This window comes from Crocuta crocuta, unplaced genomic scaffold (genome assembly GCF_008692635.1).
Source record: "Crocuta crocuta isolate KB4526 unplaced genomic scaffold, BGI_CrCroc_1.0 scaffold17, whole genome shotgun sequence".
NCBI lineage: Eukaryota > Metazoa > Chordata > Mammalia > Carnivora > Hyaenidae > Crocuta > Crocuta crocuta.
The window spans coordinates 3,770,106-3,791,976 of record NW_027532041.1 but is presented as its reverse complement, the minus strand read 5'-3'; the positions used below and the strand labels follow the sequence as shown (position 1 = coordinate 3,791,976).

General features: G+C 33.4%; 1 protein-coding gene across 1 annotated transcript in view; it reads right to left on the bottom strand.

The window, feature by feature from the left end:
* AGPS (alkylglycerone phosphate synthase) overlaps positions 1-21,871 on the bottom strand; it is a 110,328-nt gene that overhangs the window by 15,899 nt on the left and 72,558 nt on the right. Inside the window, exons 14-18 of the mRNA XM_077776313.1 lie at positions 16,378-16,447; positions 14,186-14,247; positions 9,698-9,787; positions 4,265-4,364; positions 2,036-2,093 (exon numbers count right to left, since the gene is read on the bottom strand). Of these exons, the coding sequence (XP_077632439.1) occupies positions 2,036-2,093; positions 4,265-4,364; positions 9,698-9,787; positions 14,186-14,247; positions 16,378-16,447 (380 nt within the window). The remainder of the gene's footprint in view (positions 1-2,035; positions 2,094-4,264; positions 4,365-9,697; positions 9,788-14,185; positions 14,248-16,377; positions 16,448-21,871) is intronic.

Sequence of the window (21,871 nt, the reverse complement as noted above, 5' to 3'; positions counted from 1 at the left end):
ATTTCCTTAAGGTCACACAGCTAGTTAAGCATAAGACCCAGGAGTCAAATACAGATTTGACTTGCAAATTTGATTTGATTCCAAAGCCTATGTTCCTTCCTCTTTGTGTATGAGTCTCTTGACCTTTTATTTGCTTTAAGACAAGGTCTGACTGGGATCTTGCATACATAACGCACCTGTGGAGGGACACTAAAATGGCTACTATTGTGCACTTGAGAAATGCACATTATTTTCCCCTAGTATCCTACTGAATAACTGGCTCTGCTAATACACTTTTTCAGAAATATTATGTGATAAACTGAGCCTTTCCACAATTAAATATGACCCTATGTTCAAACAAGGCCTGATTATTAAATGTTTGAAGCTAAATTAGTAATGAGACTACAGCCATTGCAATATGAAAAAGACTCAGAGCTGCTTAAGAATTTGCAAAACTGCCCCAAATCCTGTGAACACCTGGGCACTTATCCAGTCATTAAACATATTGATTGAGCACTTACTATACAGAAGAGCCAGTCACTGTTCTAGGGACTGGGAAACACAGTGACAAATAGGATAAAGTCAGTAACCTCATTGAACTTATTCAAATGAGAAACACAGAAACTAAACAAGAGAACAGGGAAGACATCTCAAAGAAGGTGACATTTTTATCAGAGAACTAAATGATGGGGAAAGTGAGCCATGCAAATATCTGGGGGTAGGGGGGTAAACAGGAGAAAGAACATCAGAAAAAAAGGGAACAAACAAACAGCAAAGGCATTACAGAGGAAAGAGGGTTGGTATGTCTAAGGAATTGCAAGAAGGCCAATGCTGCTAGAGTAAATAAGTAGTAAGAGATGCGGACGGATAGACACATGTATATCCTTGAAAGTCCTGATAAGGAGTTTGGATTTTATTCTGCCTTGTGAGGAGAAAACAGTGAGTTTTATAAAAAGATTACTCTGGCAGTAATAGAAATGACCTTAGGGGAGCAAGAGTGAATGAAAGCAGACAGACCAGTTCAGATGCTATTGCAGAAGTCTCAGCGGGAAGAAATAGTAATTTGACCTAGAATGTCACAGCAGTGATACTTTCTGGTATTTGAGAGTCATCAGGATATACTCGGTGTTTTAAATCCTGGGACCGAGGTAATCACTGAGGGAGTGAACACTGAAGAAAAGACTGGCTCAGTGCCGAGCCCTGGAGCCCACCAATATTTTTTCACCAGTTTAGAAGAGGACAAGCTGGCACAGGGAAAGCATCTTCATTTTACCAGCACATATGAAATATGTTTTGTATTTAGGCTTACTTGGTTTCTTTTTCTAGGCAATGGAGGAAACCAGGTAGTTTATAGAGTTTGTTTCTATGCAGTTGTATTTCTGACCACATAGAAAATAAAAATATGAGAAATAAAAGATTCTACTTAAATGAGGCAGAATCTCTTAATAAATTAATATGCAATCAAACCTAGATACATTCAAGTTCAAGCCAATAACTTCTAAAAATATATCATTTCATCAACCTTGGAGTCTTCAAGAAATAAAGACTAATAGGCCTAGAACCTGAAAATGCATGAAAGTTGTAGAAGATTTATCATAACATGATCTGACCTATATTTGTTTTATTACCTGATACTTCCAACATGTTAGAAACTTACAACCAGGGAGTATAAAAACAACCAGAAAGTCAAACTGATTTACATGCATGACCAAAAAAAAAAAAAAAAAAAAAAAAAAAAAAAAAGGAAGGTCTGTGAAGCAGAAATTAAAATATTGACTCACTTCTGTTTTAACATCTAAAGCAGGGCAAATAATTAACTTAGTATTTAAATGAAAGAAATAGAGGTTTTATACTCGAAAAGAAAGATGATAATGTTTAGTAGTTCTTCTGTTGGTTACTACCACAGCCTAGGCTACCTCAATGACAGACATAAAAACTCTCCAGAAATATCAAGTGCCTTCAAATCACGTACTGGTATGGTTCTCCCCAGCATTTCATCAAACCAATTATTTTTAATAGTAGGTGCAGGAGAAATTCTGCCCCCCAAAAAGAATACCTCCGTGGTGATGCGACAGGCTCCCTCCATTAGCAAGGATTTCTTCTCTAGCAGCTGCCTGTATTTGGAAACAACACAACAAATAGTCACTACTTAGGTTTCACTCTGAAGTGAAAGTAAGACCAAGCTCCCAAAGGAGGCACATACTTCCTAGGTTAAATTACAAACTGGATGCCTAATTTTCCTGTATCTTGGTTAACTACATTTAAAACGCAATTAAAATATGTAGCCTAGTTTTATACATTTTTTCTAGTAAACAGTCACAATGTCTACAATAGTCACTTCAAGATTCTAGAAAAGAAAAAAGACAAAATGACCAATTAGCAGCATAAAATTATTAATAGTAAGTTTTGTGAAGATGGTCACATCTCACTCTAAAGTAGACACCTCTCTATACCAACAAATGTTAGAAACTAACATGTATTGACTGCTTATTTTATGTGCAGAAAAGTACTAAGCAACTTACCTATAGTAACTCATTTATTTTACACTATAGCCTTGTGTAATAATTACAATTATCCCTATTTTACAGGTAAAGAAAATGACAGTACTTAAATCATTCCCTAAATATCATAAAGGGGCTATCAGACTCAAAATTCCTTGCAAAGCTATCAGAGATCAACCATAAAAGCCTTTATGGAGACCATTTTTTAGGTCAATGTCTCGGGGTAAGTTACTTGTCAGACCTATGGATATCTAAGTGTAAAAAAAACCTCCAAAAACCCTTGTTTTCTCCCCCTAACATGTTAGGCCCTAAGCTCCTTATAGAGCAGCTAAGGTTAGAAAAATAAACACAGCAAAACAGAGAATGACTAAAAGTGCAGAGTGAAAAAAAAGGAAACAGAAGTAGAATTACATTCAATTCATGAGGGTATACCAGCTGTGAGGTGAAGTATCTACAGTGCCTAGAATCTCTCAGAATTCCTCAGGTGAGTATAAACTGTCAGGAGTTGGACCAGGGTAAGGCGGCTCAGGCAGGACAGAAGGACCACATCTCATTGCAAAGTAACTTATAGGAACATTTATCACTTAGGATTTAGGGTTTTTCAAATGAATAAAAAATATGCTAGCATTGTACCTTCTGACAAATTATTTTAAATAACATTATTTTAAATTTAATAAATTACTGATTTAATTAAGCAAATGATTTTAACCAAAGCAATAATTACTTGAAATTAGTAGTGGTTAGAGAATGGCAGTTTGGATTGGGGAAAAAGGAATAATCTCACCCTTATAGTAGTACAGGAAAGGGGCCGTGGAGCAGCCAGAGGTTAACCAAAACCTGAGAGTCTAAGCTGATAGGGAAGCAAGTACTCAAATTTTTGAGGGTGACAGGTACGTTCCTTATTTTGAATGGAGTGATATTTGATTCGGGTGTATATATATGCAAAACTCATCAAACTGTACACTTTAAAAATGTGTAGTTTCTTATATGTCAAATATACCTCAAAAAAGCTGTAAAAAAGGGAGAGGGAGGCATAAGAAGGAGTCAATCACACCCTGTCTGTGGTTTGAGCCTAAAAGTGCCATCAAAAACCATCAAAAACCATCACATGGTGCTGGCTTTGACAGGCATGCAATAACACTAAGACACTCGGTTTTATACACTAGTTTAAACACTAGGACTTGAGGTTTTAACAAACCTCAGTCTCCTCCCAGTTCCTCCAGTCTAGTCTGTCTCTTCAACTCTAGGCATACTTACAAGAAATACGAGCAAACAGAAGGCTTTATAAAAACTGGAAACTTAAGGCCAGTTAAGGAATGTAACAAAATCAGTAGCAAATGAACCTCTATGGCCTCTGTATCACTAGAGCAATTGTAAACTTAGAATGAGGACAATACAGCAATACAGACCAAGAACCTTACGGCTGCTGACCTCAACTGCAGCCATCATCTGGAAATGGGTGAACGGCCAGTGATATCAAGGATTCCTATAGTCCTTTTGTTATTTAATACAGTCTTATAGATTGAAAGTAACAACCAAAGAATCACAGGTTACAGAATATTAATTTTAGAATATTAATTCTAATATCTATAGAGAGATTAATTTTAGACTCACAATTCAGTACATAACTCAGTGCAACAAATATGCTTCTAATTTCTATTGACTATCGACCAGGTAAGCCACTGAGTGATTAAACAGAGTCAAAATAAAATTCATAAATTGATAGGAAAGTTTATTTAAATTAGTAAAAGAGCGTAAGGACATATTCATGTATGCAAAATTACCTCGGTTTGTTCAAACACAGTCAGTGGGTCACTTATTCCCCTGTAGTTAAAGGCAAAGTAGAAATAGATACATGCACCTGCATCATAAGTCTGCGTCACCCTAAAAAACAAACAGACAACCCCCACAAGGCTTTAAGTTAAATGCATTTAGATTTAACATCTAGAAACTTAAAGGCAAGATTATCTGTTTTGCTTAAACCTTAATCTCATTCTCTCTCCAGCTTCTTAATTCTATGGAAGGAATGTAGATTGCCTGGATGAAAGAAATACAGGAACTATTTGTACTGTTTTTAACTACTTTTTTCGGGTAAGTATGGGTTATTACCTAAAGAGTTTAAAGTTTTAATTAAAAACAATGTAAATGTTTCTCTAATTGGCCTGAAACAACCCACCTCTTTGGAAGTTTTGTTGTTGTTGCTGTTTTATGAAATAGATCACAAAGTTAAAGAAGCCCCAAACAGACTAAATGGGACATTATAAACTTCCTTGAAGTCAACAGAAATAGGCATGAGAACTTAAAACTCAGAAACAAGAGAAATGTTCAAATACCACAAGTGACCAGACTGGGTAAAATAAAGCATCTTCTCTAACTTTATACTAATAATTATTAAGAACTTTGGAAACAAATTTAATGATCATATTAAATTTTTAATTAAAGCTTTAAAATACTATCTCTGAAGGTTTTACTCTTTGGGCCCCATATGTGTGCATGTTGTATATATGTTTACAAAAGATATCAGGAACATTAGATTATTAAATCATTTATATGATATATACCTGGGCTTTCCAAATGAAATTAGGTGAAGCATTTAAAAGAGGCTAAGGAGCATCTGGGTAGCTCAGGTGGTTAAGTGTCTGACTTTTGATATCGGCCCAGGTCATGATCTCACAGTTCATGAGATCAAGCTCCATGTACGGCTTCGCATGGTCAGCACAGAGCCTGTTTGGGATTCTCTCTCCCCCTCTCTCTGTCCCTCTCAAGCTTGTGCACATGCTCTCTCTCTCTCAAAATAAATAAACAAACATTAGAGAAAAAATATAAGAGTGCTAAAATAATCATAGTCAAATCTGTGAATGCAATTTACAGAGTTTCCTACAAAGAATTTAATTTAACAGAAGGAGAAAATACAGAGGAAACACTCTTTTTACTACAACAATACAAACAGAATCTAATCTAAAATTTTAATGGCCTTTTAGGCCAAATGTTAGGTGCCTCAGAACAGAAGAAATGAACTGTTTAACAATGTTACTGTCAATTTGCCAGCTGTGTTTTTCGTCTAGTGTTAATTCACACTCATAAAAAAGATCTCTTGAATGTTTACATTTTAAGTACCAGATTTACAAAGTTTAAGAAAAATTGGAGAACCATCTTAACTATGAGGGCACTATCATTTAGGAATAACCAAATTTAAATAAATCGAAAGGATACCTGAATGAAACGAGTTTATAGCAATTAGTAAAATATGTATCATTCATATTTGAATCAATACCAATAAAGAGAAAATGCAACTCAATATTAAGAAAGCACTGCTACCTCCCAACAAATCCAGGATCTATACCAAAGAGTTCACTTTTCAACAGATAAGCAGGCTTTTAAAAGTCACAACAAAGCTTCATTGATCAGTATCGCAGGCAAAGACAAAGTAAAAATAATAAAAAAACATTTTTGGGAAAACCTCAATTTGGGTATACTTCAGAAAGTGACTCAGATCCAACACCTTTTAATAGATCAGTTCTATCATTTACAATACTTAACACCAACCTCTTCCAAAAATCATCTGAACAGGTAATATCACGGCTACCAAAGTCATAGTATTATTCTTTAATTTCTAAAAAGTTTTTGGAGTACTTTACCTGTGTTAGACACACTGGCTAGGAATTTCTTCCCATAAAACTTCTTCAGAAAATTTGGGTTAGAATTTCTTTTCCAATATACAAAGTACATTTTAATAGATGGAAATGAAATAAGTGAACTCAATAAATGCACCCTACAGCTTATTATTTTCCTTGGGATCTTCAATTTCAATGACAGAATTATTTCAAATCAATTTTGGAGTAATTTTTTAAAAACTAGTTTAAAAAAATGTATTTCACACATTCAACATTTACACTTAACACACAACAAGCTCCTTGGCCACATTATTAAGCAGCTAAATAACTAAAATCAAACTCTGGTGATTGACTGATGTTAGTATTTATCAAGTATGAGATATAAGAACTACATTTAAAACTCCCATTTATTAAAGCCATTCAAATAACTAGACTCTGTACATTCAAAATTTTGGTTTTATAAAATGATCACAGAAGCTGAGTATATAAATTTTTATCAGAAAATCATTCTTAAAAAATAGCTACTTAATAAAACACATATGTCAAATTCACTCTAAGTCCATCTACTTATAAGACATAATGAAGATCCTTATTTAGGCTTTATGAGCTCCTTCTGAAGAACCAGAACGTGTGTTACTATAGAAGGTGTCCTGAGGCAGAATGCTTCACTTTGCAGTAATGTTCAAGAAGTAGTGGTTTATCACAATGAGAGTCTGATAATGGGAGGGGGAGTCTGGAGAGATAAGGGAGATGGGGCAGAAAGAGGATGTGGCGATAAAATCTATTAAGATGCTACTTGATAAAAAATTTAAAAATTCTCAACTACACGAAAACAGATTCTATTATTTAAAATGTTTGAAATTTTACTAGTCACAAATGACTTTTGGATTATTAGGCCTGATTTATTTTCAGAACTATAATAAAGAGGCCTGTCCGACTAGAAAGTCAAAAAAAGAATTAAGTATCAATTTGGGTTCATAATATAAATAAACACAAAATTTTTAATTAGACTTTAAGAAAAAAGGTTTATTTTTAAATGTCTCTCTAAGTTAAAAAAAAAAAAAAAGAAGAAGAAAGAGCATGTACACTTTTACTTTGGAAAGGTTCTCTCCAAGATTAGTCACTAAGCCACCAGTAGGTTTACCAAGTTATAAGCTTTTTGTTGTACAGAACAAGACCCCTACATATATATCAAATATCCAGTCAATAATCTGTAAGTCCATATTTTTAGCTTATATATTCTCAGATTCAACCCCAAATATATTTGTTCTAAAACATGTCAATACACAGGTTAATTAAATAGGTTTGGAACTTCCTGAAATGTTCTTTGGACCCTGACTGTCTCTCCTACACAGAAGCAAAAAAACACAATTTCAAGGAGATCCTTCTGGTTGACATGAACAGTTAATGTAAAAGAAAGATGATTTCCTCACATCTCATGTTAGAATTTTACTTTCTTACCCCAACAGAAGCATAAAAATTTAGCAAATTCTAAAAGGTATCTGTCCCAATGGAGGCAATAAGTAGAACTAAGAAACACAATATGGTAGCAGGGAAGTATAAGATGAGGGTGTAAAAGATAGAAAAAAAAAACCTCAGAAGAGACAGCAGTTTGCAGAATACAGAAATATTTCTAGTCTTGCAAAGCAAATACATGCAAATTATCATGCTATAGGAAAATACCAAAGACTTAACTTGGATATCTTCATGAGGATTTGTCATTGGAGAAGAAAAATATTCAGATGTCCCTTACTAGCACTAGTATAGGTTGTCTACTTCAAGTTTAATGTAATGACTACACAATAATAAAATGGCATTCATAGAGCCTTTCATATGCTTTCTCAATTCATTCTCACAAGTCTCATCAAGTAGATGGTATTACCATTGCTTTACCTACAATCAACTTAAGAGTTCAAAGAGATTAAATTACTAATAAAATCTAAAATTTTGGGGGGCGCCTGGGTGGCTCAGTCGGTTAAGCGTCCAACTTCGGCTCAGGTCATGATCTCATGGTTCGTGGATTCGAGCCCTGCATCCGGCTCTGTGCTGACAGATAGCTGAGAGCCTGGAGCCTGTTTCAGATTCTGTATCTCCCTCTCTCTCTGACCCTCCCTTGCTCACGCTCTCGCTCTCTCTCTCTCAGAAAGAAATAAAACATTAATTTTTTTTAAATAGATAAAATATAATTTTTACTAAAAATTACTAACAATTACTAGTTTTACTAAAAATTACTAACAAAATAACAGCAGAAGAGTAACTTCACTTTTCAGACACATGTAGTATTACAAACCAAAGAAATTTAAAACCTAAGCAGGCAGTTGCCATGGCAATACAGTAAGCCAGCAGGGTCTGGTTCTTGGGCTGGAAGAGGCCCAGGTCTGCCCTCTTAGGCTGAGATTAAGTAAGCATCATGAATAGAAATACACAGAAATGTTGTTTTGTTGAGGCGTATCTGTTTTTTCAGAGTCCAGCATCTGGTGCACTTAATAATAAATATATTATATCACTTCCCAAATTACTTAATTTGTATTTGTGCTTATTTGAAATTTTTTTCCCCTACAAATTAATTGAGTTATATTCTTGAAATTCCCCTTCCCTGACACATGGGGAAAAAAAAAGCAGCAGTTATACAACACAGAATGTTTCATAAATTTTAAAGTGCTAGATTATGACTGAATCATCTAAATATCCCCTTCACATAATCTATCCTAATTTGCCTTTATTTTATATCTTTATTCCAATTAATTCTATAACTTTATAGATAAGTCACATGCTTGATTTAATCTTGATACATTTAATCTTCTGGTGTTTATCCAGGTCTTTTAATTATCAAGTGACTCAATACAAAGTGCTCCTTCACAAGAAGACCTCCTTTTGGACTGCTGCCATTTAACAAAGGGGACAGGATTTGCAGTTAGTTAACTGTCCACTATGGAAGATACTAACTACATGCAGTATTTTAAATTTAAGTTATTAGAAATTAAATAAAATTTATAATTCAGTGCTACAGGTCACACTAGCCACATTTCAATAGCCCCACACCCATAGGTGGCTTGTGGCACCAATAACAGACAGGACAAATAAAGAGTATTTCCATTATTGAAGAAAGATCTATTGAAAGCAATGAGTTAATCTTCATTTGGATATTCTGCTCCACTCACCCCTTTATTCAATGCCCATTCATTGAATCAATAACTAATAAAGTGGTTAAAGTGCTTTTTGTCTATTGAAGAAAAAGCTATGTTGACTATATATTATTTTTTCTTAAATATATATGTGATTTATAATTTCAGTGAATTAAAAGGAAGTCTTTTAATTATTCCCAGGGCTCCAAGGTTTGGCTTTTCACTATCCTGCTGTCTTGAAGGGGTAGAGGGCTCACTTATGGAAAGGTGTTCTACTCCTAAAGGGTTTAAGACTGCTCTAAAAACCCTAGTAGCATAATCCTAAGAAGGTGGCAAAAGTGAAGTTTAGGAAAGGAAATTTTGCTAAATGAAACAGATCAAAGCTATTCCTTTTTTCACAAATTATATTTCTCTAGTAATTAAAATATGGATTCCCCCCCCAGAATAAGTAGTAAAAGAACAATAACAAAAACCTCACCTGCATGTAGAAAGAGGAGCAAACTGAACACCCTTCTCTTTGCATTCCCTTGTTATTCGTTCCTTTACATTTCTACAGAGATCCACAACCCTAGAAAACATAATTGAATACAATATTAAGTTTTCAAATAAATTATAAAAATTCTAACAAACGCTAGTTTATCTGGCATCCTTCAAGTCAGAAATTCTAACAAATTTTCATACTTATTCCTTCAAGAATGAATATGAGCCTTGATAATTCAAATTGAGCCTTCCATTCATAGCTTCACAGGGGCAAAGTTCTCCCCTTTTTTGCCATAGGAAAGATAGAAGTCAGAAGAGCATACTCAAGCTTCCTGAAGGCAATTTCCTACACTTAGGTAAACCCAATTTCAAAATAAATTTAATCAGGGGCACCTGGGTGGCTCAGTTGGTTTAGTGTCCGGCTTTAGCTTATAAGGGTCATGATCTCATGGCTTGTGAGTTGGAGCCCCGTGTCGGGCTCTGTGCTGACAGTGCAGAGCCTGGAGCCTGCTTCAGATTCTGTGTCTCCCTCTCTCTGTCCCTCCCCAGCTCACACACACACTCTCTCTCAAAAAATAAATAAACATTAAAAAAAACCCAAAAGTAATAAATTTAATCACAAGATTTTAAAGGTTTTTTAAATAGCTATAATGAGTATGTTAATGAAAAGTCAATTCTAGGTTTACAGGGGTACCAATCTGTGTCCATGTCTAAGATATTTCCTTAAATATAAAAATAATTTAGTCAATAATCATGAGGTTATACCAAATATCCAATTGCCTTTTGTTAAGCTCTAAGCTAAAATCTAGTTTAACAAAGACTTACTGGATGTGAACTATGTATAAAGCTGTGATAGACTGGTATTAAAAGTCAGTGAAAACAGGTAAGAAATAGTTCATAAAGGGAAGGGAGGATTTACAATATTTAATAACATTAATCCTTTTTTTCTATCTTTTAAGTAAATTTTTTATTTGAAATAATTTAAAAAAAATTTTTAATGTTTAAATGTTTTTTTGAGAGAGAGAGAGAGAGAGAGAAAGAGACAGATAGACAGAGCATGAGTGGGGGAGGGGGAGAGAGAGAGAGGGAGACCCAGAATCTGAAGCAGGCTCCAGGCTCTGCACTGTCAGCACAGAGCCCGATGTAGGGGCTCCAACTCAGACTGCAAGATCATGACCTGAGCCCAAGTCAGACACTCAACCACTGAGTCACCCAGGCGCCCCATGAAATAATTTTAGATACAGAAAAGTCACAAAGACAGTACAAAGTGTTCCTCTTTCCCTGGCTTCCTCTTATGTTAATATACAGCCATGATAGATTTGTCAAAACTAAGAAACTGGTTTCAGGACATCACTATTAACTAGAACACAGACTTTATTCACATTTCACCAAATTTCATTTTGACCCCAAGATACCATTGTTTTAAAATATGAAGGCATCTGATTTCTTTTGTTGTTAGGTTTTTGATATAATTTTCAAGGTCCTATTTTGGAGTAGAAGAGGTCTAATGGTGATACATTCATACTTTGGGAACATGTTCAGGAAAAAGTTCTAAAATGGAAAATAGATGTCAATCAGAGTTTCTAGTTTGGAGATTCAGAGACAAAAGATTTGATTAATCTATTTTCTAATGAGAGCTGTAATATTTTGTTATTACTACATATTCTGTTTCATCTGAAAAAACTTCTAAGGTACACATAAGCTATTTTATTCTCCAATAAATATCCTGACAATATACTGACGCTGATTCTGTGTTTTAAATCTACGTCTGTTTAGAATCAGGAGAGTGGAAAAGATAACAAAGAAACACAAAAGACCGAGCCATCTCTAGTCTAAAGACTGATTTGACTGTGTGAGAGCCAATTTGATAAAAACCATAACATTTACATGGATTATGCTTTATAAAACACATTAAAATTATCTATATTTCCAATAAGAACAAAGAATATATGGTTATAATATAAATATGGAAAGGGGTTTAATGTTTTGCTAGCTATTTTATTAGCATATCAAATTTTATTTTTTTAAGATAGTGTCTGAAAGTTTTATAAATTCTAATTTTACAAAACAATTCTCTTAAGTTAAATTCTGCTTAATTCTATAAGAATGTAGGCAAATACAATTTATCAATGTTATTTATGCCTCATTTATGGAATGGTAAGGATGTATATTTTTAATATATCTCCTGTAAAAGTATTTAGATTATTGGAATTTGTCTTTATTTTGAAAATCCAACTTCTAAAACCAAATACTTCAAATACAAATAAAACCTACTAAGTAAGCTTTAATGGCTATAGGTTTTAATGAATAGTAGAAATTTATAAATAAGTTCTTTATCATGACTCTAGAAAATGGAATTCCATGGGATCATGACCCAAGTCAAAATAAAGAGTTGGACGCTTAACCGACTTGAGACACCCAGGCAACCCCAGAGGGGAGTTCTTAAAGTATTCTCCCACAGAACTTGTACAAAGGCCAATACAGTCCACTGGGCCCAATAATTCTATGTAAGATAAACATAACTATGTATACTTTTAAATTATCAGCTGACCTATTAGCAAATTTAATCCTGTTGACTATTTCCTGCTTGAAAAAAATTTTCCTGGACTTCTCTTACATCACTGGTTTTCCTCCAAATCTTCTAGATATAATCTTTTGCTAGCTCTTGTTTGTATATCCAACCTGTAAATTTTGGGGTTCCATGGACTTCTTTCTTAGGCCCTCTTTTTTCCCTTCATCCATACTATGTATAAGGGTTTGTATCTACTCCCTGGGTGTTAATCACAAGCCTCATGCTAGTGTCTCCAAAATGTTTAAATCTCCAACTCAGACCTTTTAGACAGCTGTTTTTTTAGGGTACATTCTTACATTATTCCCGAGTTCATTCGTGGGAGTCTATTCAGAATATTCATTGTGCACTCAACAGATACAGTTATTTTGTAGGACTACTGAGAAAAACAGAAAAACTAGTAAGACAAATAACCCCTTAAGAGACTTATGCATGAAAAGGCCCAGCAACCTAATAACGTGTGAGTCTCTGACCCCCTTGGGTTTCTGCTAAACATGGTCTCTACCGAGCTAAACGTTAGAGAGAGAAAAAAAAAAAAAAGATGTTAAATGGGTAAAAAAGGTTTGTATCAGGAAAGTAGCTGTTTTCCATTAATTTTATTATTTATGAAAACTTCAGCTGATGAAGGTGTTTTAAATGAAAACAAACCAAACATATAACCCTGTATGAAACAGATATTGTCAATGACTCTATTAAATATGTAAAAAGTACAAGGATTAAAAAAGTGAAAAGACAGTACATGAGAAGCTTCCACAGTTGCAAGAATAAAAAACCAAATAGCAATCATCAGTTAAAAGTAATTGATGAGGAAATTCATAATACTGAAAAACTAACATTACACTAACCTACCTTCCTTAGCAAGGAAAATTATAAGACTAAAATGGTCTTTGAGACAACTATGATTGGCTACCAAATGATATTTGCTCTTCAAAAGTTTAGATTTCAGTAAGTTGATAATTTTTTTTTTTGTTTATAAGATTTATCCCCTTGTTAAAATTTAGTATCAACAATTGTGAATTACAGATTGATACTATAAACTGATTACTGTTCTACAATCATGGAATATGAACATCAACAAACCAAAAGTCATAACCCATAGTAGATAAAGAATGAACGCAGAAAAGAAAAAAGGCTTCTGGGGAAGGAAAAAAAGAGTTAGGGTAGAACAAAAATATTAAGATATGTAAGATTCATGGGGATTTGTTATGTACCTTATTATTGTTTTAAAATAATTTGTAAATTTTATAAAGAAAACATAAAATGTAAGGCATACTAGAATAAAAATGTACTAATAATCTTCTTAGGAATTTTTATTACTGAATGAGTTAACTCACAAGTCCATTTTTAACAAAACCACTTCACATTTCCTCATCAGTTTTTATTGTCAATTCCTTAACCAATATTTGTATACCAGTATTTGTGTATATATGTATGTGCATAACATAGAAATAGAAATTATACATAATATCTTAAGCTGCATTTCTTTTAGACATCACTTAAATGCAAGTTAAGATCTTGCTTAATAGTACCCATACAACTATCAAAAGCTAAATCATACATTACGAAAGAAGGTTAACCTGGTTTTATAATTTGGGGGGATGTTTTTGAGAACTTTCAAGCATATTAAGGACTTAAGAATTTATATCAAAGCTAGTAAAACTATAGAGTGACACTTAAGTGCTCAATAAGATTCTTTAACAACTTCCCTCTATGGGACGTGGACAAATCTGCCTTAAAAAAAAAAAGCTGGCAAATATGATATTCTGATGAAAGTATTAATTTAAATAAAAGTGATTACCTTGTTTCAACGTTTCTTTATAAAAAATTTAAAATTTGCGTATTCATGGACAAAGATGTATAATTTCAGCAATTCCTATAGCATATTTGGGTAGTATCAGACGTTTTATTATATTTTACCTGTCCCAAGGAGCAGAAGTCTCAAAAGACTCTCCTAATACATAGTATTCCAAACCCAAGTCCTGTTAACACAAATACACAAAAATCAAGGAATTACAACAGCTGGAGAAGAATCAATAATACTGTCATACTGTCAGTATTTCACATAATTATTAGTATTAAATGTTTCTAATTTAACCTCCACTGTTCTTTACTCTCCACCCCATAAAAGCAATGAAAAATGTCACTCAGTGACCCCCAGGAGGACAGGAACTTTGTTTGTCTTGTTCTCTTTTGTACACCTGGCAGCAGGCAGTGTGCCTGACACATGGCAGGAACTCAAATATTTCTCCAAGGAATGGAGCCTCTAAGAACTGTGTATGTACATGTAGAGGATACTAGCAGAACAGATTATTTTAGTAGCCTAAACAGGAAATTAAACAACATGAAAAAGTGGTCATCAGGATGGAAGGACCAAGGCAGCAAGGAAGTAAGAGCAGGGGGGGACTAAAGGAAGAAGGTGGATCTCTCTTTCCTGAAATCAACCTTTCTTTAAAAACAAATTAGAAAATAGAGTGCCTCTCTTCATAGAAACTAAATAAAATAGGATATCTGGAAGCACCTCTGCTAAAAAATATATATATTTTATAACACATAAGATATAATGCTTATATGGTAAGTAACTTATAACACCCAGAATAAATTCTGTTTTGATATCAAAACTGGAAAAGAGTAATTCATAAGCCACCAGAGATGCAAAGATAGAATATTTTATGAGTAGAAAAATCAATAAATGTTAAGTTTTCATTTCTAGTAAAATAATTCACTTCAACTCTACCTCTGATTGGGAGGAAAAATCCCCAAATTACTGATCTAAAACATATGGCTTTTCTCTTGTGCATTTATTTACTCAGTAAACACATACTTAGTGACAAAAATATTAATCATGGGAAAATAAAAAATAAGATAAAACAAATAATCCCTCTGGTCTCAAAATTGCTTCTGATTCAGTTTTAACAGTGTCTAAGCTATACTTGTTACAGTTACATTTCCTTTTCTAGAATTCTGCATTTAGTGATATGGGAAAATGGTCAATATTTTAGAAAATGCTCAACAAACAAAAACTTGTGGATACCAAAATGCTTACTATGGAAGAGCTTGGGGTAGTAACAGTCTGTTGAGGTATAAGACCTAAAATCATCTATTACTTTTCATGATCTGTAAATCTCTTAATCACAATTTCTAACATAGCACACAAGCAATAAAGGTAATTTTCCTTATCAGCCTGGGGGAATGGAGTGCCCAGAAAAACGTATATGCTTCAAATGCATTGCAACCTAAAATTTAGATCTTACTTAAGATTAGTTTTAAAATAAGAACACAAGTCAAGCTTCCTTAGAGAAGTAAAAACAAGTTTTATATAAATTTATGTAAGTATTTCCTTCAGAACAATTTCCCAGTGAAAAATCAGAAAATGCAGTATTTGGGAAAGTCAAATTCGCAATAGGATATCTGAGAAATAAACTTTTAAAAAGAGCTTTCAAATTACATAAACAAGGAATATTTTTAAAATGTAACCCTAACAATAGCAGAAAACAATTAAGAAGCTTGAGTTTATTATAGCCAAAGTAGAAAAACAAAATAAATAAATAAACTTTTGAAAGAATACTTTCATATCAACAATTATAGTAGACTCTTGGAGTAACCATGACTAATAAAGTTTCTCACAAATAGAAAATGTGGAATTAGAAATATTTTAGAGCTCAAATACAAATTCTTTTTTTGATTCTATAATTCTATATAGTAATCATCACCAGTGAACCAATTACTACTTAATCAAGTTAAATACCAATTTTTAATGTTAAAGAAAGATTATGTATATTTAAAACTTGATTATGAATTAAGTGAGAAATGTTGCTAAATAAGACAGCTTGGTTCTAACTAAGCAATGTTAGGAATGGCATGCTCAACTTCCAGACAGAGAAAGTCTCCATTCTTTTACAGAGCAGAATGATCTAAATAATCTTCAAATTCCTCAAAGGCACATATGGAAGATTTAACTGAGATTCTGAAGATTTGTAGCTAGTCCTATGTTCATGTCAAATGATGTGCTATATCATATTAGCTTAAAATTTAAGAAAATAATTTTATTCATTCAAAGAAAAAGTATTATTTGCAATATAAACTGATAAGGGAAATATGAGATCACTTACTCGAATATATGCAATGACATAGGTGAGCAAATAACCTCTCTGTCCATTATCTTCTCCAACGGCCAACCCACTGTAATTAAAGAACAAACTTAATATATTTCATATATATTTATTAAAAATATACAAAAATAATCAAACTAATATGACACCTCAAGATAACTACTTAACAGATTAACAATTATTATACTGCGTCTCATTTTTATCACAATCCAATTTACCAGAAATATATCAAAGAGCTGTTAAAAGAATAAGCTTGGATAACAAAAACCTAAACATACTTTTAATATTTCAGTTTGGTCATTAATTTCAAACTTGCATCCATCAAACTAATAAAACTGACTCATGAACTCAACTACTTCTACCCATATTGACAGAAGTACAGAGAATTAGCCATGAGAAACAAGCTTAAGTAAACTTTAATAATCTTTACAAGCATAACAAGATATTGAAAATATTTATTTTCTTCATATATTTTATCCACATATTCATGTGTTACTCTAGCCTTATTCATGTATAAAGATGTATAATTTTTGATGATAGCTTCCAAATACCAAGAAGTGTTTTGAATACTTGAGCACACAGTATATGAAGTATTAGACACACTGTTTATTTTATGAGAATAACTTAAATGAGACAAAATATATTTACACAGAAATATTAAAGTTTATGAAGCAACATATAGGTAAGTACAGGGCCAATAGGTAAGATTTTATTACTATGAACACATGAACTAACCATTTCAATCTGAAAGTAGTTTTATTCACAGAAATTATGTTTGGTGATCTAATTAGAACTAATCCCATGTAACATGTAATTCAGTCCAAGTACTTTGCTTTGTGAAAGTCATTCTTATTTTAAAAGACTACAAATGATTACTGATTTTTACTACCTTCAGTAAAGAGCTTTTAATTTTGCTTGCTTTCATCATTATTCATAATTTCATCAGGCAGAAATTAAATTTTAACTATTCTTAGTCAACTAAAGAAAATTTATCACAAATTCCCAAAGTATCTACAAAAAATTCCCTCAAGAAAACCAGATAGAAAACTGTGACTTTCTTGGGTCATAATGGATGGTAAACTTCTATGTCTCTCTGCTCAGCACCCTAATTGCTCCTCCTTCGTCTCAGGATGCTGAACCCTTAACCATGGTGTTGCCCAAGATTCAGGTCTTGAGCCTCTGTTAGTTACACCTCTTCTGGAAGAACCATTTTTCTTATTACCTCAATTAATGCCTATGGTTAAGTTCTTCTTTCCCCTGAAGTTTTGCTTGGATTTGGCAGTAAGTAAATAATACAACATAGGTATACCTTTGTGCTATACAAATAATGTAAGGCAATTTTAGGCTAGGATGTATAGGCCAAATCAGATATCCTGATTCCAGATAGCTAGAATTATAGCTGCATAAACATGAATTAATATCACCCAGAAAAGTGGCAAACACTTGATGGAAGCAGCTCTAGTCCAGAACCACTTAGAGATGGGATGCAATGAGATGAAATGAGTTTGTATTACTAGAATGTCAATGAGCAACGAAGACAATCTAGGTCAAGCAGTTGAGAGTGAAAAGAAGGAACGATATAATTCTGAGCTGGATATAAATATACATGGGTTATATAAGGAACAATATAATTCTGGAATATTTAAAATATATATAAATGGATTTGAGGTGAGAGGTAGGAAGACAAAGTTCCAAAACAAAAAGGGAACTAGTCAGAAAATCGCAGTGGCAAGTGTGTGGAGGAAAATATCTGAGTCTATACCTCACATAGACACGAAGCAGTCAGATACTGCGTCTAAGAAAGCAAAAGCACTAGTGAGCTGAGAAATAGGAATAATTCATTCTGGGCCTAGGGTAGAAAGACAGTGAAGACTAGCAAATGGTGCAAGAGACCTGCACTGGGAATCCTTGAGAAGGTGCATTCTAAGTGGATATTTGGTGAGAAGTAACAGATAGGAACATTTAGTAGGCCTCTCTTCTATCAGGATGAGAAAAAGTCCTGGCAGTTCCAGGTCAAGCCATTTTTCTTTAGCTCCTCTTCTAGTATCTCTTGGAGCAGGGGTTGGAGGTTTGGGGGTGAAGGAGCAAAGGGGCCAGAAGGATCAGTTGCACTTTGGAATTCAGTGTGACAAACCACACAGAAACATGCATTTTCTTACCCAAAACAGGAAGACATTGACATCCATTCTAAATTCATAAACCCCAAAGGAGAAGAAAAGTCATTCTGGGCTTGCTTTTCTGAATCACAGGTTTCCCTGCAAATATAGCTTTTTGTAAAAGCCTGCCTCCCCCCACCCCCCTCACTCTCTTAGCTTTTAGAACTCAATCTTCTAGACAGGACTGCCTTAAAATACAACATGTAAACAATAGTAGGGGGTAGAAATTAAATGCTTCTACGTTGTCACTTTCGTAGCAGCCACTCCAAAAAGGTATACCAAGATCCAAACTACTTTATGGTAAAGTAGCAACATCGATCCCTACTCTCTGCTCCCCTTCACAAATTTCAAACCTCAATTAACAAGGATCTTAAATTTAAACCTGTTTGATGAGAAAGGGCTGGGAAGACTAATGAAAGAGGAATAGGAAACAATCTTTTTATATAAAAGAGCCATCTGGTGAACCTAATCACTCTCATGTTGAATTACATTAAACAACTTAAGCACACCACTTTAAAAATAACAATAACACATTACCTTAAGTTCTATGGTAAATGTCAGTACATCTGTCATGACTGCTGACAGGGAATGTTTATTCTGGTTAGCTCTTTGAGAAGTTAAAGTATTTTACTAGCAAGCATAGATAAACAACTGAAGTATGATTACTCAACATTTGCCTATTATGTTCCATTGGATCCTGTGTGTTCAAAGGTATTGAACAGTGTTAGGGTAGGGGTGGAAGGCAAGGAGGAAAATGGCTAAAATGACACATAAAAATGTTCTAAACTGTTGGGAGTTAGTTCGTTTAAAAACAATCAATTCAGAGTTAAAGAGGTGGTAGGAACAGAGGATAAAACAACAGAAAATAAAGGATTAATAATGCCCTAATTCAAAATAAAATACATGAGCTAAACTAACTTATTAACAGAAAGAAATTTAGTGGTACTCTCCTCCATTTAGTTATGTCGAAGAAACCAATGGGGAGCAAGAGTTGGCCCAGTGGTATCTTAAATACGAAAAATATTTCTGAATATTTCAGTGATTAGAACCAAGAACTAGTGTCTATAGAGAATATGAGGAAAACCAAGAGTACTAGAAAACCACATGAAGATATTTCCAAGTATCAAATCAAAATCTAAATAGCCCTAAGTCATCTGTCTAATTACAGCCTGGATTGTCAATATAGAAGATTTCTGCAATCTAAATGAAGGAAGCCAGGATGAAAGTATATTAAGAAATTAATTATAACATAACTAATAAGTAGTAAATGATAATAGCAAAAAAAGAAAATGAGACCTCAATTAGAGTCTGAGTTTTAATGCTTTGCCCTTGCTTTAAATAGGTATCTCATTTACTATAATCTATTTTTAATGGATGAATTTCATATGAGTTTTGTTTGGTATAAGCAAATTGCTGGAATTAAATCAAGAGTTCTGGGGCGTCAGTACCAATATCTAAAAAGACCTGGATTCACCTTAAAGAAGTTTATTCTTAGTTTTAAGTTTTTTTGACAGGAATCACTTGAGGAAAGCAAGGCTTGCAATACATGACAAGAAAGTTCATGACAGTTGGTGGCTCAACTTCAAACTGATAAAACGGCTCTAATAAATACCTAACGATACGCTCTTTTAAGGGTGGCAATGCAGTTAGACATAAATGAAATAGAATAAAAAGTCAGGGAAAGATATTCAGTTTCATTAATTCTTTCAACAAATGTTCAATCAAGTATCTAGTATACACCAGGCATTAACAGTGATGTCTAACATGAGACAGGTCAAAATTTATACCTTACCTCACACAGGCATTTTGTCATCATCCTACCCCAGTCCAAGAGGAAGTGTAGCACATTACTAACTAGTAATGATTTTGTTGGCTACTCTGAATTGTAATTACAATTAGAGATAATACAAAGTGGAATTTCTCTGCATCTGAATGCATGTGTCAGTGTGTGTGCTGGAGGTAGGATGGGTGATTGGGGGGAATGGGGGAATGAGGTGAAACTAAGTAAAATTAACCTCACATAAAGTGATTCAAATATTATAGTATCCATTTCACTATAAGTGCTCCTGAACAATTTTGAAATCCCAATTAAATATTTAAATATATAGGGGCGCCTGGGTGGCTTAGTCGGTTAAGTGTCTGACTTCTGCTCAGGTCATGATCTCATGGTTCATAGGTTCGAGCCCCGTGTCAGGCTCTGTGCTGACAGCTAGCTCAGAGCCTGGAGCCTCTTTCAGATTCTGTATCTCCCTGCTCATGCTGTCTCTCTCTCAGAAATAAATAAAAAACATTATTTTTTTTTTAATTTTAAATGTATAAAAATCAATTTTTACAAGTTTCAGCCTCTAATATTTAAGGTTAGAACAGAAATTAAAATATTTAATTTAGATAGAAGAGATTTTTAATTTTAATTTAAATGTCCTTAATTGTTTCTGACTAATACCATGGATTTTAAGAAAAATGTTTTAAAATCAAATTATATATATAATCCACATAACTTAGAAAGTAAAAAATAGGTACATGTATATTTCAAAACTAAATTCAGAGATTAACCTGAAATCTAAGACTTTTAGCTATTAAATAAAATTTTATACCACAATTACTCTTAACTAGTTTAAAAAATCAGTAATTTCCAAAAAAGGTACCATGAAAGAGAAAAAGTAAAAGATTAATGAATTTCATCTTTTACTAAAGAAATTTAAATTCCACTTGCCAATTTCAGGGTAAGGTAAGAATACTGAGAGGCTGATTTGCAAAACTCAAACACAGTACCAAAGTAAACTAAAACTTAAGCTGAAGATTAGATCTTCTAAGAATTCTGCGCTTTAAACACAAAGTTCAGAAAATCCTAAAAATAAAGGGCTGAGTATCATAAGTGAGAAAAATACATAAAAGTGAGGCATCCTAAAAATCAAGGCTACAAATTAAGCGCTCATTTGTTCTCATAAATAGCAAAAAAGGGAAATTAAAGTAAATATTTACAAAGAACTCAGATCAAGCATAACATATATATTTTAAACTCTGAAATAATAATAAAAAGAGGAGACTGGTATCCAGGAAACTTAGTTTAAATATTTTAAAAGGAAAGAGAAAAATGTAGTCCTGATAAATGGCATTTTCACTACATTTCTCATCAATCAACCTCATAATCCATCAAGCAGACAGACAGAAACCACCCAATCATTATTCAGTTGGTTATAGATGTGAAATGTTTTCTGTTTCTTTATTCCAGCACAAAACAGTAAGTGACAAGGGGTGGAGAGTAGATAATTTATCAAATTCTTTTGTTTAAAAAATTTCCTTTCACAAACATACTAATAACATGTTTTATACATACA